The 27,309-nt window shown below is 45.6% G+C and overlaps 1 protein-coding gene across 2 annotated transcripts in view; it reads left to right on the plus strand.

Annotated features, from left to right (window-relative positions):
• Nucleotides 1-27,309, plus strand: part of LOC126162975 (protein rhomboid) — a 322,344-nt gene that overhangs the window by 235,952 nt on the left and 59,083 nt on the right. For both annotated transcript variants that reach the window (XM_049919823.1, XM_049919824.1), the window contains exon 3: nucleotides 12,687-12,804. In XM_049919823.1, coding sequence (XP_049775780.1) covers nucleotides 12,687-12,804 — 118 coding nt within the window. The remainder of the gene's footprint in view (nucleotides 1-12,686; nucleotides 12,805-27,309) is intronic.

Here is a 27,309-nt window from a genome sequence, read left to right on the forward strand (position 1 = left end):
CAGACACGGCAGCTGCGGCGCCAGATAATTTCAGAGAGGCGCCACGTCTCTCTCTCTCTCTCTCTCTCTCTCTCTCTCTCTCTCTCTCTCTCTCTCTCGCCTGCCTGGGCGCGCCCTGCCAAGGTTCCGGCTGTGGGTGTCGGCGGCACTATTTACATTCTGGCTGGCCTGGGAAAGCAGCAGCGCAGGCGATAAATATCCTCCTATGCCGCCGCCGACGCAGACGACGATGCGCCGCCAAAAGGCCGGAACGCAACGGACGCCACCTGCTAGCACCTTCTGCAAACTGACACCCTTCCGCCTAGTGACAGCGTTCTGTGGTTGTGAGTGTGAAGCGACAGGCTAGTCGCTCTGCGAACTAAATCCAGTCTAATTTCTGACAACGCTTCTAGCACGGTTCTAAGAGTACGTTGTCAGCTCCTTCGTTTATCTTTTAATTTAATCTGTCAGTGAGCAGAAATCTCGAACGAATTATTATAGAAAATGTAAAAGGTGCCAGTAGCGGTCATCCAAAACTTCCGCCAGCTACAGTGACGGAAAAAAACCACACTAGGAAGGAGGTGTGAGACATACACTCCTGGAAATTGAAATAAGAACACCGTGAATTCATTGTCCCAGGAAGGGGAAACTTTATTGACACATTCCTGGGGTCAGATACATCACATGATCACACTGACAGAACCACAGGCACATAGACACAGGCAACAGAGCATGCACAATGTCGGCACTAGTACAGTGCATATCCACCTTTCGCAGCAATGCAGGCTGCTATTCTCCCATGGAGACGATCGTAGAGATGCTGGATGTAGTCCTGTGGAACGGCTTGCCATGCCATTTCCACCTGGCGCCTCAGATGGACCAGCGTTCGTGCTGGACGTGCAGACCGCGTGAGACGACGCTTCATCCAGTCCCAAACATGCTCAATGGGGGACAGATCCGGAGATCTTGCTGGCCAGGGTAGTTGACTTACACCTTCTAGAGCACGTTGGGTGGCACGGGATACATGCGGACGTGCATTGTCCTGTTGGAACAGCAAGTTCCCTTGCCGGTCTAGGAATGGTAGAACGATGGGTTCGATGACGGTTTGGATGTACCGTGCACTATTCAGTGTCCCCTCGACGATCACCAGTGGTGTACGGCCAGTGTAGGAGATCGCTCCCCACACCATGATGCCGGGTGTTGGCCCTGTGTGCCTCGGTCGTATGCAGTCCTGATTGTGGCGCTCACCTGCACGGCGCCAAACACGCATACGACCATCATTGGCACCAAGGCAGAAGCAACTCTCATCGCTGAAGACGACACGTCTCCATTCGTCCCTCCATTCACGCCTGTCGCGACACCACTGGAGGCGGGCTGCACGATGTTGGGGCGTGAGCGAAAGACGGCCTAACGGTGTGCGGGACCGTAGCCCAGCTTCATGGAGACGGTTGCGAATGGTCCTCGCCGATATCCCAGGAGCAACAGTGTCCCTAATTTGCTGGGAAGTGGCGGTGCGGTCCCCTACGGCACTGCGTAGGATCCTACGGTCTTGGCGTGCATCCGTGCGTCGCTGCGGTCCGGTCCCAGGTCGACGGGCACGTGCACCTTCCGCCGATCACTGGCGACAACATCGATGTACTGTGGAGACCTCACGCCCCACGTGTTGAGCAATTCGGCGGTACGTCCACCCGGCCTCCCGCATGCCCACTATACGCCCTCGCTCAAAGTCCGTCAACTGCACATACGGTTCACGTCCACGCTGTCGCGGCATGCTACCAGTGTTAAAGACAGCGATGGAGCTCCGTATGCCACGGCAAACTGGCTGACACTGACGGCGGCGGTGCACAAATGCTGCGCAGCTAGCGCCATTCGACGGCCAACACCGCGGTTCCTGGTGTGTCCGCTGTGCCGTGCATGTGATCATTGCTTGTACAGCCCTCTCGCAGTGTCCGGAGCAAGTATGGTGGGTCTGACACACCGGTTTCAATGTGTTCTTTTTTCCATTTCCAGGAGTGTAGTTGGTAGGCATGTTTCTACATCTGAAAGATCATGTGTATTCAGATTTCGCACCAGTCGTACAAGAGTGGCTCTGGGGCTACTAGAAGCTGGACGTTTCTTCTGCAGTATTGCAGAAAGACTTTCGCAGGAATGTAGCCTCTGTACATGTTTGCTGGCAGCGGTGGCCACGGGACTCTACGAGCGTTAGAAGACAGGTCTGTCTACGACCACGTGCCACGACCCAGAGCGAAGACCACCCTGTTCGGCCTATGGCTCCGGCGCACCGTACATCTGCACAAGCAATCTGAGCACCAGTTGGCATCTCTGTGACACAACTAACTGTTACAAATTGGTAACTTCAAGGACAACTCCGAGCCAGGCGCCCTATAGCGTGCATTCCACTGACCTCAAACAACCACCATTTGCGACTTCAATGATGTCTAGCGAGAATTCATTGGATGTCAGGGTGTAGCTCTGCTGTGATTTCTGATGAAAGCTGGTTCTGCCTCAGCGCCATCGATGGCCTTTTGATGGTTAGGAGGCGGCCAGTTGAGGGCCTGCAACCAACCTGTCTGTGTGCTCCACACAAACTCAACCTACACCTGGAGTTAGGGTCTGGAGTGCGCATCCGTATGACAGCGTGAGCACTCTCGTGGTTATCCCGCGCATCCTGGCTGCAAATTTGTACGTCAGTCTGGTGATTCGACCTCTTGTGCTGCCATTCGTGAACAGCGTTGCAGGGGGTGTTGTCCAACAGGATAACACTCACATACCGCTGTTGTAATCAGACATGCTCTATAGATAGACTGTCGACACGTTGACTTGCCTTGTGTCCTATCGAGCTCACAAGGGCCATCATCAGGCAACTCCAGAGTCACCTACATCTACATCTACAGCATACTCTGGTGTGTGTAGGAGGGTACTTTGTGTACCACTAACGTAACCTTCCAACCCAGTTCGACTCGTGAATAGCGCGTGGGAAGAATGTTTGTCGGTAAGCGTCTGTATTGGCTCTAAGTTCTCCAATTTTCTCTCGTCATTAAGCGAGACGTATATTGGGGGAGATAATTTATTGCCCGACTCTTACCGGAAAGTGCTCTCTCGAAATTTCAGTAGTAAATCTGTCCGTGATCCACAACGCCTCTCTTGTAACTTCTGCCAGTGGAGTTTGTTGAGCGTGTCAGTAAAACTGTCATGCCGACTAAACGATCCCGAGGCGAAACGTGCCGCTCTGCTTCCAGAAACAGCATTAACCGTCCCTGTATTGAACGACCAAGCGCAACAGGCATGGAACTCCATCCCACAAACTGACATCCGACACCTATGACAACACAATGCTTGCACTCAACATTCTGCCGGTTACACGGGTGATTAACGTACCAGCATTTCACGTTTGCAGTGGCTTACCTCGCGCTTACATTAACCTGTGGTTTTGCGACGTTAATCAATTAAATTTGTTACCTCACGTATCCCAGAAATTTTATTACTCTACATTATCTTGTGGTGTTCGACTTTTTTTCGCTTGATAAACTATATGTCTGAAGATCCACAGAATTTGTAAACGCGAGCTTTCGCGAGTAGCATCGACTTCACAAGCATTATTTTCGAGTCGGTCTCCGTAGCTGAGTGGTCGGCGCGACCCAGGATCGATTCTAGGTACTGCCAGGAATCTTTTCACGGTGTGAGGACTGGAACGGGGTGCACTGACCAAGTAGTCAAGAAATCCGACAATTGCCGCGCGTTTAAAGACGCCATGACCCGAATCCCGCGGCCCGTCCTGCCGTAGGTTAGAGTCCTCCCTCGGGAATGGGCGTGTATGTTGTCCATACCGTAAGTTAGTTCAAGTAGTGTGTAAGTCCAGGGACCGATGACCCCAGCTGTTTGGTCCCTGAGGAATTCACACACATTTGAAATCCGACAATTACCGCGAGCAGTGTGCTGATCTCATCCAAAGATGCCATTGGTGGGGCCGGGAAGCGGAACTTGAGCTATACCTTAGTATTCTTCACGGCGTACTGTCACTTTGCGGGAAAGAAAAAACAGCATCAGTTGCTGAGCAGCTGGTACTGTGAAAGCTGTAGCGAGGTAACTAGCCTGATTGGGAGCTGAGCCAGAGGTGAATCCGAGCGCTTCACAGTGAAAACCTTTATGAACCTCCCTAGTTCAAAACGTTCAGAGACTGGGGATTTGTGAAAAATAGAGAAACGGTAAGATGGGATTTAATGCTTAGAGTGTGAATATAGTTTCCCTCCCTGCGCACACAGAAAGTTCGTACGACCATATAAAAGTCAGAAAAGTCCTCCTTTAGCATGTTGCTCAGATAACGCGCCACGTTCGTCTGGATGTCGGTTACGCCGTCAAAATGTTGACCCTTCATGTGCATTTCTGCTCTTTGCGGTTTTTTGCTGATGCATTTTTTTTCCTGGTGCCAGTTTCTTTTCTAGTGCCGTTTCTCGTTCTTCCTCTCTTTACGTGGCTCAGGATCCAGAAGCGAGCCTTTTTGTAGGAAAATAGCAGTTCAAGTAAAGCCTCCCAGAATTCCCCGATTGTTTCAGAATTCCCAGACTATACCAGTACATGGTATTTAGCTGACAATTCCCATATGCCTGGGCGTCTACGGGCCCTGTGGTAGTTATCGAAGGCGCCATGACAGCTGTGGACAACATGATTGCTATTACAGATCACCGGCATCCCTTTGCGCTCGGTATCTTCTGCCAAACCGGCGATGGCGTCTTCCCTAAGGATAGCAGTCGCGCTACAATGGTTTGGAGAATAAGATAGTGAAGTCGTCGTCGTCGTCGTTGTTGTTGTTGTTGTTGTTGTTGTTGACACTGAATTCGTCAAATCTGATCTGAAACCAGTGGAATCCTTGTGGCGCGTTATCAGGCGCCATGTCCGCCCCGCAAGCCAATGGCCCATTATTTCAGGCATTTTACAGTCTCTCCGCAAACGTCTGGTGCCACATACGCCCGTAAACCTACCAGGGACTTTTTAGTTTCTCAATGTGCGTCTCAACTGTTTGCTTATTAAATGAAACAACCGTTCGAGTTGCTCTATAGAACTTTTAGTCCACTATAGGTTTCGGCTTGTGTGTTAAGTTATTGTCAAGTGGTTTTGAAACTGCTATAAATATGATATATACATGTGCGATAAATATGGTATATGTATAACTGAAGATGAGAAAATAAGGCTTGCATATGTACCTATGCACAGATAGATGATACAACTTACAGTAGGGAAGTAACGTCCAAAAGATGTATAAGTACAAATCTGGTAGATTTGAACCTTGCTGAGAATATGGATGTCTCAAGACTGTGTAATTCATTACTTATACCAGAACAGTGGTACACTACGTGATCAAAAGTATCCGGACACCTGGCTGAAAACGACTTAAAATTTCGTGGCGCCCTCAATCAGTAACGCTGAAATTCAGTATGGTGTTGGCCAACCCTTAGCCTTGATGACAGCTTCCATTCTCGCAGATGAACATCCAGTCAGGTGCTGGAAGATTTCTTGGGGAATGGCAGCCGTCTTCACGGAGTGTTGCACTGAGGAGAGGTATCGATGTCGGTCGGTGAGGCCTGGCACGAAGTCGGCGTTCCAAAACATCCAAAAGGTGTTCTATGGGATTCAGCTCAGGACTCTGTGCAGGCCAGTCCATTACAGGGATGTTATTGTCGTGTAACCACTCAGCTACAGGCTGTGCATCATGAACAGGTGCTAGATCATGTTGAAAGATGCAATCGCCATCCCAGAATTTCCTCTTCAACAATGGGAAGCAAGAAGGTGCTTAAAACATCAATGTAGGCCTTTGCTGTGATAGTGCCACGCAAAACAACACGGGGTGCAAGCCGCCCCCCCCCCCCCCCCCCCCTCCACGAAAAATACGACCACACCATAACACCACCGCCTCCGTATTTTACTGTTGGCACTATACACGCTGACAGATGACGTTCACCGAGCATTCCCCATACCCACACCCTCCCATCGAATCGCCACATTGTGTACCATGATTCGCCACTCCACACAACGTTTTTCCACTGTTCAATCGCTCCTTACGCCAAGCGAGGCGTCGTTTGGCATTTGCCGGCGTGGCGTGTGGCTTATGAGCAGCCACTCGACCATGAAATCAAAGTTTTCTCACCTCCCGCCTAACTGTTGTAGTACTTGGAGTGGATCCCGATGCAGTTTGGAATTTCTGTGTGATGGTCTGGATAGATGTCTGCCTATTACACATTACGACTGTCTTCAACTGTCGGCGGTCTGTCAGTCAACACACGAGGTCGGCCTGTACGCTTTTGTGCTGTAGGTGTCCCTTCACGTTTCCAGTTCACTATCGCATCGGAAACAGTGGACCTAGAGGTGTTTAGGAGTGTGGAAATCTCGCCTACAGACGTAAGACAGAAGACACCCAATCACCTTAAATCACCTTACTACTCTCGAAGTCCGCGAGTTCCGCAGAGCGCCCCATTCTGCTCTCACGATGTCTGATGACTACTTAGGTCGCTGATATAGAGTACCTGGCAGTAGGTGGTAGCTCAATGCACCTAACATGGAAAAACGTATGTTTTTGGGGGTGTCGGGATACTTTTGATCCCATAGCGTCTATATAAAATTCATTGCTGTGATTGTAGAGCTAGCTGAGTTCGACAAACAAGAAGGAATTTTAAAACACGTTACAAAGAACATACAGCACGAAAAAGAAAAAAGTATAAGCAGTAAATCCATCCTTGCGGCTCACCTTCTACAAGAAAATCACACAGTGCTTAATATTGAAAGGAATACTTCATGGACATTTTTGAAGAAATAGGCCGACCTGAAAAATCCAAAAGGAAATTGGTTCGACGAGCAATGCATACTTGGACGCCTGGCACTTCCTCATTGACAACTTCTTTAAAGTTACTCCGTAAAGTCGTAGCTGTATCTGTATTATACCTAGATGTCTGCAAATATGCTCTGTAAGCAGTTCACGTTGAATCCAAGCTGTGCCAACAACTTTCGCAGTTCCGTGTATTTCAACTTTTGTCCGCTAATAACATAATTGTACACTTGACGGAGATGCCCCGTCCACTGCAGCTATTTTCACAGAAGGTATATTTAGCCTCTTATGAAATATACAAATTAGAATTTTTGAACATGGCGAATATAAATCTTCATAAACGCAAACGGTAATTACGTTAGGAATTACACAGTCTTGGGACGACCATTTTCTCAAGATATCCTTAGACAAGGAAGATTTTAAGTCTACCAGAGTTGTACTCTAAGTGTCATAGTTTGTCTGTAGATATACATATGTAAGACATTCTTAATCTTTAATTATATACATGAATATATCAATCATATTAATGGCTGTTTCGGAAACACTTGACAACGGCTTAACATAAAAACCGAAACCAATAGTGGACTAAATAAAACTCTGCAGAACAAATGGATCAAGATTTTTCATTCACTACCAAGTACTTGTCAGATCCATGCTACGCAGAAAAACTGCTGTTCTGTATTACAAAAGTGGGGCAGTGCACCGTGAAGCAAGTTTTCATAACTTTTTGGCTTATCAGCGTGGGTTTATCAAGGCTCAGCATAGGCCGAATAGAACGACGATGACGCTGACACTGACAACGTAATGCCTTTATTATAGATGTATAGGCAGTCACAGAAAACCCAAGAAATCTTAAAAGGAAATGGGAAAACGTCAGGAGGCGGCCAGACAGTTCCGCCATGTTTATGTGCGTGATGCGTGGATAGCTATTCGGTAGTTGTATAAACTGATAACCATTCGTAACTGTGTTTAGCATGTGATTTCTGTTGTGTACTGTGAATGAGAAAGATGTATCTACATCTGTTGTGCACTTAGTTTGTTTCGAACGGAGTGTCATTCCTATTAGTCCTAAATAAAGAACTAAGTTAAAATAATAGTCCGACGGAAACCAATTGTTCCGTAGATTTATCGATGCTGTGCGGAGCCTACGCAGAAGTTGCACTTCATCCAGTGACAGCCTGAGTAGAAAAATGTCATTAGTACGATTTGCAGTGCCTGTCGAGACCGTTAAGAGCAAAACGACAGTTTACCTGTGCGTAAAGAGTAATTTTTGTAGTGTATTTTGTTGGAAGTTGCAAACCCTGCCCAACGTCAGACGCTTCCCCTTAAGACGGAGCGGCATCTGCATAACGGCGGCGAGCCGCCACCCCCCGGGGGCCCCTGCCGCCCACCGCCGCCCCACGCAGCTGCGTCCGACGCTCGAGGACACGTTTCTGCTAAAGCCCAGGACCTGTCCGCACCGGCTGCGACGCTGCTTAACACACCTACTGTGCGCGACATGCCCTCCCTCCGTACCTGCAAAGTAGAGGCTCTGCTAGGTTCCGCTCTTCAAAATTGTCTTTCAAAAAACAAACTGCGGGTTTCACATTTTTCGTATAGAAACGCCCTACACGTCGTAGCGAAGGACTCTAGAAAAAGTTCTGTTACATCGTTTGCTGCTGACAATAAAAGATGCTGGGAGTTTATTGCAAAATGTTGTCAATCCCTTTGATTCTCTCTTTTTTTCGGTCGAGGATTTTTGATTTTATCACACAAAATCATCGTCATGCATGAAGTGACAAAGATGGGCGTTAGATGACAGTTAAGACATCTTACTTTTGTAACAAGATACTGCTTCCCTTGATGACTCGGAAGAGTCGAAATCAGTAAACTGTTTTAGGTCCATACAATGTGATCAAGGCTGTGTAAATAAAAATAAGTCAAAAGTAATTCCATTTACGCCTCGGCTGTATTATAGTGTTGTAGTCTCCTTTTGGGAAACATTTTACTTACCCACATCGCAAGGAGGGGTACAACGATTACTAGTTTCGACCAGTTAAATGGCCATCTTCTGAGCTGAAGGTATACAGAAGGTACAGGTCAGTATTCATAATACAGGGTGATTCAAAAAGAATACCACAACTTTAAAAATGTGTATTTAATGAAAGAAACATAATATAACCTTCTGTTATACATCATTACAAAGAGTATTTATTTAAAAAGGTTTTTTTTTCACTCAAAAACAAGTTCAGAGATGTTCAATATGGCCCCCTCCAGACACTCGAGCAATATCAACCCGATACTCCAACTCGTTCCACAGTCTCTGTAGCATATCAGGCGTAACAGTTTGGATAGCTGCTGTTATTTCTCGTTTCAAATCATCAATTGTGGCTGGGATAGGTGGCCGAAACACCATATCCTTAACATACCCCCATAAGAAAAAATGGCAGGGGGTAAGATCAGGGCTTCTTGGAGGCCAGTGATGAAGAGCTCTGTCACGGGCTGCCTGGCGGCCGATCCATCGCTTCGGGTAGTTGACGTTCAGGTAGTTACGGACAGATAAGTGCCAATGTGGTGGCGCTCCATCCTGCTGAAATATGAATTGTTGTGCTTCTTGTTCGAGCTGAGGGAACAGCCAATTCTCTAACATCTCCAGATACTGTCGACCGTCCAGAACTTTTCCCTTTTCACAAACACCCATTCTCTGTAAACTGTTTATACCAACGTTTAATACACCACCTATCAGGAGGTTTAACACCATACTTCGTTCGAAATGCACGCTGAACAAGTGTCGTCGATTCACTTCTGCCGTACTCAATAACACAAAAAGCTTTCTGTTGAGCGGTCGCCATCTTAGCATCAACTGACGCTGACGCCTAGTCAACAGCGCCTCAAGCGAACAAATGTACAACTAAATGAAACTTTATAGCTCCCTTAATTCGCCGACAGATAGTGCTTAGCTCTGCCTTTTGTAGTTGCAGAGTTTTAAATTCCTAAAGTTGTGGTATTCTTTTTGAATCACCCTGTATAACTAATAAACGAAATTAGTTGTTGCATAACACTTGTAAGAGTACATGCCATATAATAGACACCAGTGTCTTCATCAGTTACTAATGCGAGACGCTTTGTCACAATTATGTTTGCAATTCAAAGCTGTCAAATAAAATCGATTGAAATATACGAAAACAATCCCTACCTCTGAAATTGTAGTTACATATATGCGCTATGCACCAACGCATTGTGCTGTATAACAGATACACCATGAGCCATCGTGTCTGTTGACAAAAGCGGAAGAAGCGATCTAGGCCACAGCAACAGGAATACTGACCAGTACTGTTTGCACCGTGGTAATGTTCCACTGAAGCTACCGCAGCTGATGGCAGTTCAGTAAACATACAATATTTTCACAGTGAAACAACAAAAACTAAATAAAAAGTGCAGTTGTTTAAAAATAGATCTAGTGTTCTTTCCAGTGTTTTGTACGTAAAATTATGCTGCACAGGTAGTCAGAGGTAATGGATGATGGCGTAGGTGATTTGACATTCCGATAGTGCAATTTATCTCTTTAAATCTAAAACTGTTTAACGTGAAATGGCCCACTACATCAGACAGTAGTACGTTTAAAAGCGTAAAAATTGTGTACAATACGCGTGGACAGAAATTTTAATTTTTATGTATGATCATTTGTTTCACACACCAACAGGATAAATTTAGCTTGAAGTGGGAATAGCCAGCCTTGACTAAATGATTCCATCTGGTGTACACGATACGAGACAGGCGCAATACTCACAGATTTCAAGATGAATGTAGTAATTCCAAAGATAGCAGATGCTGGCAGGTGTGAATATTAGAGATATTAGTCTAATAGGCCATACTTGCAAAATACTGGCACGAATTATTTATGGAAGAATGGAAAAATTATTCAGTAATTCTTTTTGCGCTTAAATTTCCCGCTTGATTCACATTATTCCACTTTCTTCCTGACCGCGTCTTGGTATTTCAAAAATCGGTTTAATTTTCACGCTCGTATTTTGGGATCATTTAGGTTTCTGGACATTGTCTATTAAAGCTGATACATTCGACTAACTTAGGCAATTTGATCCTGGGTCGTTGATAACTGCTATCGACGTGAAGGGGGGGGGGGGGGGGGAGGAGAGAGAATTGTAACCCATCCAGGCAGTGGGTGAGGTGCTCCATTACAAACAATCCAGGACCAAATTGCTGTATACAATGTCCAGAAAACAAAGTGATCCCAAAATACGTGATTGCGAAACTTAAACCGATTTTTGAAATAGGTGGACTTGAAAAGGGACATAGTGATATCATTTGGGTGAAAGCGGAGCTACATGGAAAAATTTAAGTTCAAAAAGTTGTTGACGACTGTGTCTTGCGCATTTGGAACTGGGCGAAGTGCTGTCGCCCCTTCAATCTAAGTTCATCCCACAGGCGTATGAAATAATGTACGATGCAGCCAATATAGAGTGTGTAATTGTCGTTCAATAAATTTGTGGTTGTCGCATCTGATATGAAATAAAAAAAACTTGTTTAATCGCTATACTATTTTAATAACTGCTTCTCTCTCTCTCTCTCTCTCTCTCTCTCTCTCTCTCTCTCTCTCTCTCTCTCTCTCTCTATCTCTCCCCGAAACGTCCTGTCTAATTTGGGTCTCGTTTAGTCCCCGTGTTTGTCTACATTTGTGGTACCTGGCTAATGTCAAATTCTTGTAACGGCCCCTCCTCCTCCTCCTTATTTTTAGCCATGCAGTCTGAAAGGACTTAAAAAGGCTTTGAGTTAACCTGAAAAACTGTGGACCCATTAAACAGTTTAGTGTTGGGGTAGGAAGATATAAAATCCGAAGACTCAGCTTGTACAGTATGAAGGTACAGACCATGGACTCCGTTCTGGTGTACGCAGAAATCGGTTTTAGAGGGCGTCACGGTGAACATGTGTAAGTTAACAGGAATGCAAAAAGTATGGTTGAATAATTTGAATGTTTATTTTTAGTGTTAAACTGTCTATATATAAATCTTGAAATCGTAAAGTTTCACTGTAAATTAGCATATTACATGTAAATGGTGTCCCGAAATTCCAGTTATAGACTTGTAGAGGGTAGTGAGTACAGTATGTCCGGAAAAAGTAGCTTTTCCCTTCTAAGGCGGTTTCAAGTCAGATGGTTAACTCATCCACTTCCGCTTGATGAACTGAATAAGGCGTGACTCAGTGCAGTTGTTAGGTAACAATTCGAAAGGAAACGTAACGAAACCTCCATTTATCACTTAAGCACGTTTGTTGTATTAATACATTAAACATAATGTTCTGTACGAACTGTCTGCTGTATTCTTTATTGCTTTGGAATAATGCAAACATGTAAGTTTAAGTTTTAGTGCTTCAATTCCTCAAGCAGAAGTGGATGAGATAAAAACCCGAACTGAAACTGTCGTAGAACGAAACGGTACTTTTCCGGACATTCCTATTGAAAATATTACACAGTCACACCCCTCTACAAGTCTGTAACGAGAATTTCTGAACACCCTGTATTTCAAGTATGCTTATTTAAGAGAACTGTCCTATATTATCTCTGCCGAACACATTTACTGTCTACTATTCAAACATGCTAGACATAAGGGACTTAAGATCCCTAGTTCTACGAGACACAGTAATCCTTGCATTTAAAAACCAGTAAAATTTACCCTCAGGGTTTTGGGAATGTTTATTTTTTTTTCTAGTTTTAGAATTAGCAAATTTACGATTAACCGGAGATTTTGTCACGACCGAAATCAGTATCTCTACACTGTTTCCTGTAGATTACCTTTGTCGCCACTGTTACCTGAAGCGGGGAACTGTTACTGATACTCACGTGTGACGGCCTGTCTTCGTGTGTGTGACACGTGAATGGCGTGTTGTGTTCCAGGATGGTGCGCATCATCGCGGACGAGTTCCTGACGGAGGAGCGGGACCGGAAGTACTACGCCGATCACTACACGTGCTGCCCGCCGCCCCTCTTCATCCTGCTCATCACGCTCATAGAGGTGAGCAACAGGCTAAGTCACGTTTCTTAATCCTTGGGTTTTTAGCTGTCACCTATTACTCCTTCCCCCCCCCCCCTCCCCGGCTATCTTTGTTGATGAGAAAAATGCCGAGTTAGCAGTCCCCCTATAACTGGGGGGTAGGTCAGTTCAAGGGTCAGAGAAAGCCAATGTTATAAGGATGGTGGTTATCACTGAAACAATCGGTTTTCGGTTATATCGTTTTTTTAATGCCAGTTTAACCATACTATTAAAACCGCTCAAATAACCTGTTCCTGAAATAACCTGTTTCATGTTTTTATTGCTATTACTTCCTGCAATAAACATAGAAATCGAACAAAGACTGAAAATTTTTAACCCCCTCAATTTCAAGACACATCTACATCTACATGACTACTCTGCAATTCACATTTAAGTGCTTGCCAGAGGGTTCATCGAACCACAATCATACTATCTCTCTACCATTCCACTCTCGAATAGCGCGCGGGAAAAACGAACACCTAAACCTTTCTGTTCGACCTCTGATTTCTCTTATTTTATTTTGATCATCATTCCTACCTATGTAGGTTGGGCTCAACAAAGTATTTTCGCATTCGGAAGAGAAAGTTGGTGACTGAAATTTCGTAAATAGATCTCGCCGCGACGAAAAAGTCTTTGCTGTAATGACTTCCATCCCAATTCGCGTATCATATCTGCCACACTCTCCCCCCTATTACGTGATAATACAAAACGAGCTGTCCTTTTTTGCACCCTTTCGATGTCCTCCGTCAATCCCACCTGGTAAGGATCCCACACCGCGCAGCAATATTCTAACAGAGGACGAACGAGTGTAGTGTAAGCTGTCTCTTTAGTGGACTTGTTGCGTTTCATTGCCAGGACAGTTAGAAGATGCAACCTTTGGCTCGCCTTCCCCACAATATTATCTATGTGGTCTTTCCAACTGAAGTTGTTCGTAATTTTAACACCCAGGTACTTAGTTGAATTGACAGCCTTGAGAATTGTACTATTTATCGAGTAATCGAATTCCAACGGATTTCTTTTGGAACTCATGCGGATCACCTCACACTTTTCGTTATTTAGCGTCAACTGCCACCTGTCACACCATACAGCAATCTTTTCTAAATCGCTTTGCAACTGATACTGGTCTTCGGACTTACTTGACGGTAAATTACAGCATCATCTGCGAGCAACCTAAGAGAACTGCTCAGATTGTCACCCAGGTCATTTATATAGATCAGGAACAGCAGAGGTCCCAGGACGCTTCCCTGGGGAACACCTGATATCACTTCAGTTTTACTCGATGATTTGTCGTCTATTACTACGAACTGTGACCTTCCTGACAGTAAACTACGAAAGCAGTCGCACAACTGAGACGATACCCCATAGGCCCGCAGCTTGATTAGAAGTCGCTTGTGGGGAACGGTGTCAAAAGCTTTCCGGAAATCTAGAAATATGGAATCAACTTGAGATCCCCTGTCGATAGCGGCCATTACTTCGTGCGAATAAAGAGTTAGCTGCGTTGCACAAGAACAATGTTTTCTGAAACCATGCTGATTACGTATCAATACATCGTTCCCGAGGTGATTCATAATGTTTGAATACAGTATATGCTGCAAAACCCTACTGCAAACCGACGTCAGTGATATAGGTCTGTAGTTCGATGGAATACTCCTACTACCCTTCTTAAACACTGGTGCGACCTGCGCAATTTTCCAATCTGTAGGTGCAGATCTATCGGTGAGCGAGCGGTTGTATATGAGTGCTAAGTAGGGAGCTATTGCGTCAGCGTAATCTGAAAGGAACCTAATCGGTATACAGTCTGGACCCGTATCAAGCGATTTGAGTTGCTTCGCAACCCCTAAGGTATCTACTTCTAAGAAACTCATGCTAGCAGCTGTTCGTGTTTCAAATTCTGGAATATTCCATTCGTCTTCCCTGGTGAAGGAATTTCGGAAAACTGCGTTCAATAACTTCGCTTTAGCGGCACAGTCGTCGGTAACAGTACCATCGGCACCGCGCAGCGAAGGTATTGACTGCGTCTTGCCGCTTGTGTACTTTACATACGACCAGAATTTCTTCGAATTTTCTACCAAATTTCGAGACAATGTTTCGTTGTGGAACCTATTAAAGGCATCTCGCATTGAAGTCTGTGCCAAATTTCGCGCGTCTGTGAATTTTAGCCAGTCTTGGGGTTTCGCGTTCTTCTGAACTTCGCATGCTTTTTCCGTTGCCTCTGCAACAGCGTTCGGACCTGTTTTGTGTACCACGGGGGATCACTTCCATCTCTTACCAATTTATAAGGTATGAATCTCTCAATTGCTGTTGCTACTATATCTTTGAATATGAGCCACATCTCGTCTACATTTGCATAGTCAGTTCGGAAGGAATGGAGATTGTATCTTAGGAAGGCTTCTAGTGACACTTTATCCGCTATTTAAAAAAAAAAATATTTTGCGTTTGTTTCTGGTGGATTTGGAAGAAACGGTATTGAGCCTAGCTACAACGACCTTGTGATCACTAATCCTGTATCAGTCATGATGCTCTCTATCAGCTCTGGATTGTTTGTGGCTAAGAGGTCAAGTGTGTTTTCGCAACCATTTACAATTCGCGTGGGTTCGTGGACTAACTGCTCGAAATAATTTTCGGAGAAAGTATTTAGGACAATCTCGGAAGATGTTTTCTGCCTACCACCGGTTTTGAGCAAGTATTTTTGCCAACATATCGAGGGAAGGTTAAAGTCCCCACCAACTATAACCGTATGAGTGGGGTATTTATTTGTTACGAGACTCAAATTTTCTCTGAACTGTTCCGCAACTATATCATCGGAGTCTGGGGGTCGGTAGAAGGAGCCAATTATCAACTTAGTTCGGCTGTTAATATAACCTCCACCCATACCAATTCGCACGGAGTATCTACTTCGACTTCACATACTGTCAAAATATAATATTAAACAGGCGAATGAAAGAAAGTCTATCCACCGTTTGCAGCTTTTCTCGAAAAGTGAAAAGTGGTAGAGTACTACAAAAGAATAATCATTATTCTCCTACTGATCCTAAATTTTTTGAAGCTCTGCTCAAACACCGTATTGTATTCGGGGATCATAGCAATATTTCGACCTTAAGAATAGTTAGTGCTAAAGTGTGAAAACTGACTTTGGATGACACTCTTTTTCTTATTTGTCAGCTTTCAGGGGCTAAAAGCAGGTACAGGCATGTTATGTAGGCACAGGCAGCAGATCAGCTGCTTTATATTTTTATTGTAAACCATGAATGAACTTTGAACTGTCAAGGTTTACGTTCTCTCCTTAAATGGTGTCACAAGTTGGTTCTGGCTCCTCTTGTTCATTGATACCGGGCTTCGTAAAATCACTCCCACACTGTGAATGGTGCTGTTCTGTAATAATAACTGATGTCAGACGACGGTAGTAAGAAAGTACCTATACTTGTAGATACGGAGCAAGTCTTGCACACTACCAACCATCTAATAGGCCACACCACACGGTAACAGGTACATTATTGTCTTAAGAAGTGCCGTACCAATTCTTATGCCATGTGTTCATTACTCGTTTCTGTTGGCGTTGTTGTTCAAATATCACTATTCGCTTTTCCCATTTTCTATAAAAACGCAATATTTCAAAGCAGTGCAAATTTTACGAACGAAAATTACCCGTTCTTTAAAAAAGGTGTGTTTAAAAACGAAAAAAAATAGCACTGCTGCTATGGCTAATTGATATTTCGGTTTTTTATCCGGTTATTAGTAAGAACGAAAACACCTGTTATAACCGTGACGGTACATATGCCGAAAAATACCGGTTATTCAGAACTAAAATACCGGTATTGGTTTTAACCGACAGGTTTATCACATCCCAACAACGGCATACCACCTCTAAGACGACCGTGCATAGGGAAGCATTATAGTGTTCAAAACAAATCTTCCGACTATTGACAGCTGCACTAAGCTGTCGCGCTCAGTGAATCTCGGTGTCTGTGATTGGCGGTGTGGCCTAATCCGTAAGGCGGTGCTGCGTTGCCAGGCGGCATCCTGCCACTTAACTGCAGTTATTTGAGTCGTTGCCGACCCCACCTTCAGGCTTGAACACCAAAATTAGTCTGTTTTCTTCAGCACTAAAAAGACCTTTGGGATGGAAAATATGACATCGATAGAGTACGGATATACGAATACTATGTGATACTGTAAGACTCAGTAACAACCAGACTACAAATGCAGAGGTTCAGGGTTCTATATACACTCTGTCCAGCTACTGTTGCTGATACCTGTCACCCATTAGCAAATACCTGTCCGAGCGTCACCACTGAATAGTGAATGGCTGGAAACGATTGATACGGAGTGATGACTCGCACTGTACCCTGCTCGAATACGACGGAAGGGTTACGGTTCAGTGAATGCCTGGAGAAGACACGCGTCATCCTGCGTAGTGCCAACAGTGAAGTACAGATAGGGTGGTATTACGGTATGAGATATTTTTCGCGGCTAGGGTGTCGTCTCTTTATTGTGCTTGAAAACCGCTAAGTGTGTAAGGGTGTGAACATACATTTCAGCATTGTGTACTCCGTACAGTAGACGAACAGTTGCGTGACAACAATTCAGTCAGGAAGATAGTGGACCCTGTAATAGATAAACATCTGTGAGGCAATGTTTTGTGGAAAATAACATATTTGAAATAGTTTTATCTAACCAGAGTCCCTGAATCCAATGGAAGACCATTAGGTTGACGTAGGATATCGATTTCGCTGTGGACCCCTAGCATCCAAACATCACTAACGTCTCTGGTTTCGGCTCTTAAGGAAGAATGGGCTGTCATTCCTCCACAGACTTTCCAACACCTCATTAAAAGGGTTCCCAGGAGAGTTAAAGCAGTCATAAAGACGAACTGTGTCACACACATTAATGGTCACTATTGTCCAGACACTTTTGATGATGATGATGATGATGATGATGATGATGATGATGATGATGATGATGATGATGATGATGATGATGATGATGATGATGATGATGATGATGATGATGATGATGATACTTGGTTTGTGGGGCGCTCAATTGCGTGGTCATCAGCGCCCTTACAGTCCCAATTTTTTTACAGTCCCAGTTTTTTACGCAGTCCAATCTAGCCAAGTCACGAATGATGATGACGATGAAATGAGGAGGACAACACACACACCCAGTCTGATCGCCGCCGGAATGGCCGTGCGGTTCTACGCGCTACAGTCTGGAGCCGCGTGACCGCTACAGTCACAGGTTCGAATGCTGCCTCGGGCATGGATGTGTGTGATGTCCTTAGGTTAGTTAGGTTTAAGTGGTTCTAAGTTCTAGGGGACTGATGACCACAGCAGTTAAGGACGATAGTGCTCAGAGCCATTTGAACCCACTCTGATCGTATATTGTATGAAGTGCAACCTCGTTTGTATGTGCTCTTCTCGCTGCACTCTCTTGAGGACTTCATCGCTACACCGTATTGTGTTGTGATGTGCACCATTGCCGTGAGCCTCCGTCACTAGTAGAGTGGGTTTCGCGCGGGGTCGTACGACGCCCTCATTACTTGCACCAGTAGTTAGCAGTCCTCGCCGTGTCGTAATGTTGTCTCGCTACCACGAGGGAGCGAGAGGAATGTTTAATAAAGGCCGTGGTCTGGCGTCGCCGCGCGTGCACGCACTTGCGTGACAGGCGCAACGGTGCCTGGCGCTGCCGGCTGCCTCCCTCCCTCCACACTTTGTGCCGTGCCGTGTCGTGCCCTGCCTGCTGCCCAAACTCTCACCACGGTAACGACTTCCTGTTAACTATACCCCAACAACCAGCCGCAGCCTACACTTCCTCCGCTGGCGCCTCTCCTCTATGGAGTCAAGTCTTGCCGCCACATTTAAGGATAAGCCGGTCACTGCTCTTGCAAAGCTGCCGCACCGTGAAGGAGAGATCTGAAATGAAATAATTTTAGACCACGCATGTTCTCAATTAAAACATAAAGGCTTACTGATACAGTTGACGGTCTAGTCACATTAATACGACCACCGCCTGCTTCCGAAGTCAACGTGTAATAACCACTCACAGATGGCAGGTAACAGCATCAGCAGTGGACTGTATATGAAACGTGTTGGGGGGAGGGGGGAGGTGGGGGGGGGGGGAAGACAAGGGAATCAGTGTAGCGGAAACGGAGCGATTTATCTGACATCGGATGGGCATGATCATTGGCTTTCGGGCCAAGGCTGGAAGCATTTCCGAAATGGCTAAGTTTGTAAACTGTTCGCTTACCGTAGTGGTTAAGTATACCGTGCACGGTAAAATGGCGCTGTCTAAAACCGGCACTGAAACAACTGTCGAACACCACTGGCTGTAAATGACAGGGTGAACGACGCCTGCGGAGATGTGTAAGGGCGAAAAGATATACAACTGTTGAGCAACTGACCCGCTAGATGAACCAAAGGGCTGCCAATAGTGTCAACGGCTGTCCAGCATACGTTGCTGCGTGCGGGCCTCTGCAGCAGGCGCCCGGTTCATGCACCCATGCTGACTGCTGTTCGTCGGCGACGAAGGCTTTAATCTGCGCGCCAATACCGCACTGAGTGGCCTTTTCAGATGAATCACGTTTCATACTCTATCAGGGAGATGCCCGATTGCGTGTAAGGCGTGGAACGTCTGAAAGCAAAGACCCTGTAGCAATCGTCGAAGCGTTATGGTCTGTGGAATGTATTCCTGGCTCCATGGTTGACTCCGTCGTTATGCGTGTATCCCTGGGGATCATGTCCAGCCTTAGATGCATTTTTTCCCTCGAGACGGTGCCATCTACCAGGACGACACACGGTGTCACACAGCTCGCAGTGTACGTGCGTGGCTCGAGGAGCACCAGGATTAGTTTTACTCCCCTGGTCACCAAACTCCCCGGATTTCAACCCAGTCGAGATTCCGCGGAACCACCTCGATCGGGCTATTCGCACCATCTATCTCCAACGTAGAATCCTAGTGCAGACGTCCTCCGTGCTGAAGTCGGCATGACTCCTCATCTTCGTAGGTACTCAAACGTGGGTCTTAGGGAAAGCAGGAAAGGTGTGGACAGGGCCTAACCAGTTACCGTTGGCTGCACAGAAAACACGTACACTTTATGAAAAGAAAAAAAAAATCTCTACAATCATTTCTAGAAGATTTTACAACACTGGCCTCTGAAAGCCTTATTAGAAGAATTGCAAGTTATTGTCGGCTGAAGGTCACAGCAATATTACACACAATCAATGGCTAAAGGCCTGATTCAGAAGGTTCAAAATTATTCGTCGGCTGAAGGCCAGAAACAATTTCAAGAATATACAACGGCTGAAGGCCTGAATTACAAGTAAGGAACGCAGTTGCATGTTAAAATACTAAAACCCTTTTAAACAGTCTTAACGAACTGCAACAGGCTATAGTGACGGCTGCAGGCCTTACTAAGAGAAAACTGAAAATAATTTGTCGGCTGAAGGCCACAAGCAGTGTTACAAACAATTAACGGCTGAAGGCCGGATTTACAAGTGGGGAAGGCAAAAACATGTTAAAACGTTAGGGTAAAATTTAAACAGTTATGACAACTGGTCCAAATAAGGCGGAGTGGGTCCAAATAAGGCGGAGTGATCCACAGACAGTGCTCCCTGGATCGACCTGAGGAAGGTACTACAGCTGTGTAAGCGGTGAGACAGGCAGCCAGGACATTTGAAGTTGAGTGAACCGTCACAAGTACTGAAACCTCCACTGTTGGAGATCTCGCTGTTGTTTGCATGTTGCTGCTCCCAGTGTCGGTGAGACCAGTCGCAACAAGTGGAGTCTGTCTGGTTGGCGGCAGTCATTAGCCGCTTTCTGCTCCTTGATGTTAGTTTCGATTTAGTATTATTCTTATTAGTGAAGTGCAGCCAGCGGTATTTTCTGCCTTGTGGCCGCTAACGCCCCAGTTACCTGCCCTGGAGGTTAGCGTACTTTTCCGCCACTGTACCTTCCCTCGTCGTGTTGATGCTGTCCGACACGGCTTGTAGTTCGACAGCCTCTTGAATTCTACTGTGCATATGTTTTTGGGAGGTCTACGTCGGTTCTAGTGTTCCCTTCGGCCTTGGGTGTTTTTCTAAAGGCCTTAGTGCTGTCCGTCTCTTCGCCCTTGCCTAAAAATACTCCATCGTTGAGCCGGTGATCGGACGTTAGGCGGATTGGTGAGTCAGTCGGTCGGCGCTTCAGCTACCCCTGGGTTCGGTCGTCGGCTACAGCCCCTCGATCCGACAGTGCCTGCACGCCGCCAGCAGTCCCGGCCAGCCCTTGCGTTGCGAACCACCTCGCTACTCCGTCCGAAGCCCCCGAACTGCCTGACACACACGCCGATCCGGAATGCTAGCCGTGGCATCAATGATACTACAGGGTGTTTCAAAAATGACCGGTATATTTGAAACGGCAATAAAAACTAAACGAGCAGCGATAGAAATGCACCGTTTGTTGCAATATGCTTGGGACAACAGTACATTTTCAGGCAGACAAACTTTCTAAATTACAGTAGTTACAATTTTCAACAACAGATGGCGCTGCGGTCTGGGAAACTCTATAGTACGATATTTTCCACATATCCACCATGCGTAGCAATAATATGGCGTAGTCTCTGAATGAAATTACCCGAAACCTTTGACAACGTGTCTGGCGGAATGGCTTCACATGCCGATGAGATGTACTGCTTCAGCTGTTCAATTGTTTCTGGATTCTGGCGGTACACCTGGTCTTTCAAGTGTCCCCACAGAAAGAAGTCACAGGGGTTCATGTCTGGCGAATAGGGAGGCCAATCCACGCCGCCTCCTGTATGTTTCGGATAGCCCAAAGCAATCACACGATCATCGAAATATTCATTCAGGAAATTAAAGACGTCGGCCGTGCGATGTGGCCGGGCACCATCTTGCATAAACCACGAGGTGTTCGCAGTATCGTCTAAGGCAGTTTGTACCGCCACAAATTCACGAAGAATGTCCAGATAGCGTGATGCAGTAATCGTTTCGGATCTGAAAAATGGGCCAATGATTCCTTTGGAAGAAATGGCGGCCCAGACCAGTACTTTTTGAGGATGCAGGGACGATGGAACTGCAACATGGGGCTTTTCGGTTCCCCATATGCGCCAGTTCTGTTTATTGACGAAGCTGTCCAGGTAAAAATAAGCTTCTTCTGTAAACCAAATGCTGCTCACATGCATATCGCCGTCATCAATCCTGTGCACTATATCGTTAGCGAATGTCTCTCGTGCAGCAATGGTAGCGGCGCTGAGGGGTTGCCGCGTTTGAATTTTGTATGGATAGAGGTGTAAACTCTGGCGCATGAGACGATACGTGGACGTTGGCGTCATTTGGACCGCAGCTGCAACACGGCGAACGGAAACCCGAGGCCGCTGTTGGATCACCTGCTGCACTAGCTGCGCATTGCCCTCTGTGGTTGCCGTACGCGGTCGCCCTACCTTTCCAGCACGTTCATCCGTCACGTTCCCAGTCCGTTGAAATTTTTCAAACATCCTTTATTGTATCGCTTTTCGGTCCTTTGGTTACATTAAACCTCCGTTGAAAACTTCGTCTTGTTGCAACAACACTGTGTTCTAGGCGGTGGAATTCAAACACCAGAAAAATCCTCTGTTCTAAGGAATAAACCATGTTGTCTACAGCACACTTGCACGTTGTGAACAGCACACGCTTACAGCAGGAAGACGACGTACAGAATGGCGCACCCACAGACTGCGTTGTCTTCTATATGTTTCACATCACTTGCAGCGCCATCTGTTGTTGAAAATTGTAACTACTGTAATTTCGAAAGTTTGTCCGCATGAAAATGTACTGTTGTCCCAAGCATATTGCAACACACGGTGTATTTCTATCGCTGCTCGTTTAGTTTTTATTGCCGTTTCAAATATACCGGTCATTTTTTAAACACCCTGTATCACAGTATTGGCTATCGATAACCGCTGCTGCTGCCACTCGCAGACAAACAATACTCGCAACTCAGTGGCACCAATAACACAAGAAGGAATCGAGACGCCACTACTGCCATTAAACGACATCAAGTTATGAACGGCAAGAACGCGAGCCGCACACGGCTCAGGTACCTTCCAGAACCTCATTGACACTCTTCTTGCACGTCTACGCGGCAAAAGGTGGTTATTCGGATTTCTAACATAGGGTCACATTAATGTAACTGGACAGTGTAGTTCTTTCAGAGACTGCAAACGACTTGGAAGACCAGTTGAGCGGAATAGATACTGCCTGGGAAAGAAGATATAAGATGAACAAGAACGAATGTAAATGAAGGGTAAAGGAGTGTAGCCGAAGTAAAGCAGACGATGCTGAGGTAATTAGATTAGGAAAATAGACGCGTGAAGTAGTAGTTGAATAAGTGCAGGTGGCTAGAGGGAGGTGTAAAATGCAGACAGGCAATAGCAAGAAAGGCATTTCAGAGAAAGAGATAGTTAACATAGCATATAAATTTATGTGCAAGGGAGCCAAGGTGTATGTATGGAGTGTAGCCATTAGAGAAATGAAAGTGGGCGATGAATTATACAGGCAGAGAAACTTTTGAATGTCGCACCAGATAAGAACGCTGAAGATCAGCTGGATACATCGGGTGACTGATGAGGAAGGTACCGTCTTGGTAAGTGATACTATGGTTTAATAGCAGAAATAGGCTGAGGAGCGGAAGTGGCAGGTGGTTATGGGGGCGCAAATACTTTCTAGTAATCCTAGACATTTATTACCGGGGTGTTTTGTACTGGGTTACAGTAACAAGGTATGAAGTGAAGCGATACCAAATGATAAATATCAAAATCAGCACATCATAAAAACCATTATCATTAAATCAGAAAAAACTCATAAGTCATCTTATTCGGGTTGAGAGCTCCTGCTGACGTTTTCTCCGTGTTCGTGAATTAAATTTGGGCTTTCCTAACTACGGTTTATGCAAAAACACAAGTATACCTTTTTTATTTATCCAAACACGGTTCCATACTTGTGCGTCATCTTCTGTGAGTGCAGATCTATTTCTGTACCAAGTATCACACAAACTTCATTGTTGTTTTGCAATTTTACGCCTAAACATTATAACATGTGGATTGTTTCTGGTGAATATGGTGACATAAGTGTTTGCCCAAATAGTTTCGTGAGGGGGGGGGGGGGAGAAAGAAAACGTCATATGAAATAGAAAATCGATTTGGAAAACGGAAATAGGAAAAAAAGAAAATGGAGCAGATGTGCACTACTGGACGGAAAATGTGAGTACGCTGACATACGGAAAAAACTACTCTCGAAGAGTATTTCAAAAATCAGCAAATTTTGTTCCCGAATACATTGCAGATGACATTGTCAAAACGATAAAAAGCCATAAAAACCACCAATTTTCAAAAGTAATGTAATTCCAATCGAACAATCTTGAAACAAAGTGAACAAAATACAAAATCGATGTTGAACGAAATGTGATGCTTCACAGACATAAATCGAGACTGACAGGAGAAGAAATGTAAGTGCGAAACACGTCTCGGTAAGCAAAAAAGAAATACGTTGTCTTTTGCGTAAGGCGGAGTGTACAAAACCCAAATTCATCTGAAAAACGTTAACTGGTTCGAATTTAACTGAATTCTCAGATCAGTAGTGTTAAGTCCTCCGAGTAATCAGAACCTATGATTCAATTAACAGCAGAGTAAAATCACTTCACGAACATCCATAGAATAAGTGAGCAGCAGCTCCAACTTCTCCAAATACTGAAAAGGAAGAAAACAGAACAAAACAAAAACGAAAGCAACGTTCTCGGTAACTCTCTCTCTCTCTCTCTCTCTCTCTCTCTCTCTCTCTCTCTCCGCCCCTCTCTCCCTCTCCGCCACTCTCTCTGTCTCCTACACTCTTTGAATTACGGTCTCTTTAACTATGCCGGGTGGCACAGTGGCAATTCACTGTCTGAACAGCAAAGCAGAGCTTCAGTCGGGGATTTGAGACGTTCGGGGCGCACAACGCAAGGCGCAGTCACTGCCCGTGGACTCCAAGCACAGACTTCTCGGACATCAGGACAGCTGTGGCCGGTCAGTGCCCCGCTGTCTGCGTCTTGTCCTCCCACTCAGCCGCCAGTCGTCTTCTTCGGTTGTTGTGCCGAGTGTCTGCGTGTTCGGCTGCCCCCTGTCAGATTCACTACGGTCGCCCTGGCCGCTCACATCGTAGATACCGTTAGCGCCAACAGCGGCTCCACGCCCCCTCGCCGCAGCAGGGGAAACTCCTGGAACTCTGGCTCCACCTTCTGACAGGGGAGGAGCGCAGCACGTTAACCTGTAGTAGCAGCTCATTAGTCTCAGTTTCGCTGCTTCTCTGTTAAAGCATTTAGCATCACGAGGATAGTAAGCCCGGTTCCAACCCATCCTACCGCAGGAAGATCTGACGTGGTCGCTGTGAATCGACCCAGTACCTTAAGAGTCCGTTCCCAGCAACGCTAACCACCAGACCTAGGATATGTGCTACACTGAAAAATGTTTAGGAAGAACCGGTAGTATCATGGAACGCAAGTAGTGATGAATAAATATTACGTAAAGGCGCCCGCTCACCACCCACTTTTTGCACTTGGTGCCCAGTCGTCAAGGCAGGCAACTTTCGTTTCTCGTGCATCAGCCTGTGCCAGTTGATTCTGCCCTGTCATCCGACTGTGTCCATGCAGTGGAATCAGTCATAACTGAACGACGAACTTAAATGGAAATATGGACTTCGATGGTTATTCACTGTCAACTTCGTGTGTTGAAAGCGGCATTTACGATAGCTGCAGCATCACTACGAACTGGGGTGGGGTTCCTGTGGTTGGCCTGAGCGTTGAGCAAACTGGCTGAACTAAGGCTGTTCGATCATCCATAGAACTCGTTAAGTAAGTGCGCCGTGCCTCAAGACGAGCTGAGGTTCCGCGATCCGTAAGCAGAGTTCACGACGAAGACGTCGCATTTGAACGACATAGGATGCACGCTAAATGCATTTTGGCCACCTGTGTACATCGTTCATTTCTCTGTTGTGTTCTTGGTCTTGTATACCCCAGCGTTCTTCTTGGCGGCCTTCTTATTTTATTCTCTTTCACAGGATCAAAGTTAGAAATACTGCTTGCAGCTTGTGCTAGTTTTTCCATTTTTGTGAATCGTGCTCTTTTTGTTGTCTTAATAGAAAAATTGACCAGGTGCGAGTAGGACTCGCACATTGAGGGTTCCTTACAAGTTTGTGTACAGAAAGTTTATCCATTCCGGGAATCAAGGATATTCACGATTTTTGTCTATTACCGACATCGATACCGGTAAGATATTTCAGGGACTTCAAGGTTTTCTTAATTTTAAGTTTGAAATAGGATGACAAATGACAAAAGAAAAATTTTTCGCAATATGTAATTACATATTAAGTTATCGGATTTTTTCTACTTTTATAGTTAACCTTGCGTCTTGCCAAACTTTCCATGATTCTAGGTCAGTGAGAAGTACCCTGTACGTTTTGATGAGTGAGTTTTAGACAGTCGGGCAGATATGTGGACAGTCGGACGGACAAATGGCTCCGACCACTATGGGACTTAACATCTGAGGTCGTCATCAGTCCCCTAGAACTTAGAACAACTTAAACCTAACTAACCTAAGGACATCACACACATCCATGCCCGAGGCAGGATTCGAACCTGCGACCGTAGCGGTCGCGCGGTTCCAGACTGAAGCGCCTAGAACCGCTCGGCTACAACGGCCTGCGACATGCGGACAGTCGGACGGACATGCGGACATCCTATAACGGTTCACTTTTTACGTACTGAGTCACGGAACTGTAAAACTTAATCAGAGATTCGAGTAGCGGAACAAAATTCCTTTGTCTGAATGGTGTCTTTATTTTCTCCACTATCTTTGGTTCAAGGTCTCGGTATCTCGAATCGTTTATGAAAGAGGTGTCCACGTTAGTGGCAATTCCTTTATACCGCAAATGGGTCACGGCTCACGTTGACAAGAAGACAGAAGTTAGAGGCCGGGCAGAAATGTATAATGTCTTTCATTAAGAGTAAGACTTAACGTATCAAAGTAAATTGAGCTTTATTTTGAAGCTTAGACACTGCAGTTATATAATGAACAAAATATTGTCCCGCCCCCCCTCCCCCCTCGTGGCTTTGAATACACAGATGCACGCGATCGCTCCAATTGTTAACCACTCTGTGCGTCATTAGTGGCGTTATGTTTGTGACAGGCAGATGAATGTTCTCCTCCAAATGTTGCAAAGTTGTGGCTTGTCAGCACAGACAGGGGCTTTGACTTACGCCCAAAGAAAAACACCCAAGGGTGTTAAATCACACGACCGTGCAAGCCAAATCGCGGAGCCACGTCTTGAGACGAACTGGTTGCCAAACTTCTCCTTTTGCATCGGCTGTGTGACACGTAGCGCCATCAAGCTGGAACTACCTGTTCCAATATCTGTGGTCTCAACGTCTGACCAGAGAAATTCCCGTAACCTGCATCTGTAGCAGTTTCCACTGACGGTAACGGTT

This window comes from Schistocerca cancellata, chromosome 2 (genome assembly GCF_023864275.1).
Source record: "Schistocerca cancellata isolate TAMUIC-IGC-003103 chromosome 2, iqSchCanc2.1, whole genome shotgun sequence".
In the NCBI taxonomy this organism is placed as follows: domain Eukaryota; kingdom Metazoa; phylum Arthropoda; class Insecta; order Orthoptera; family Acrididae; genus Schistocerca; species Schistocerca cancellata.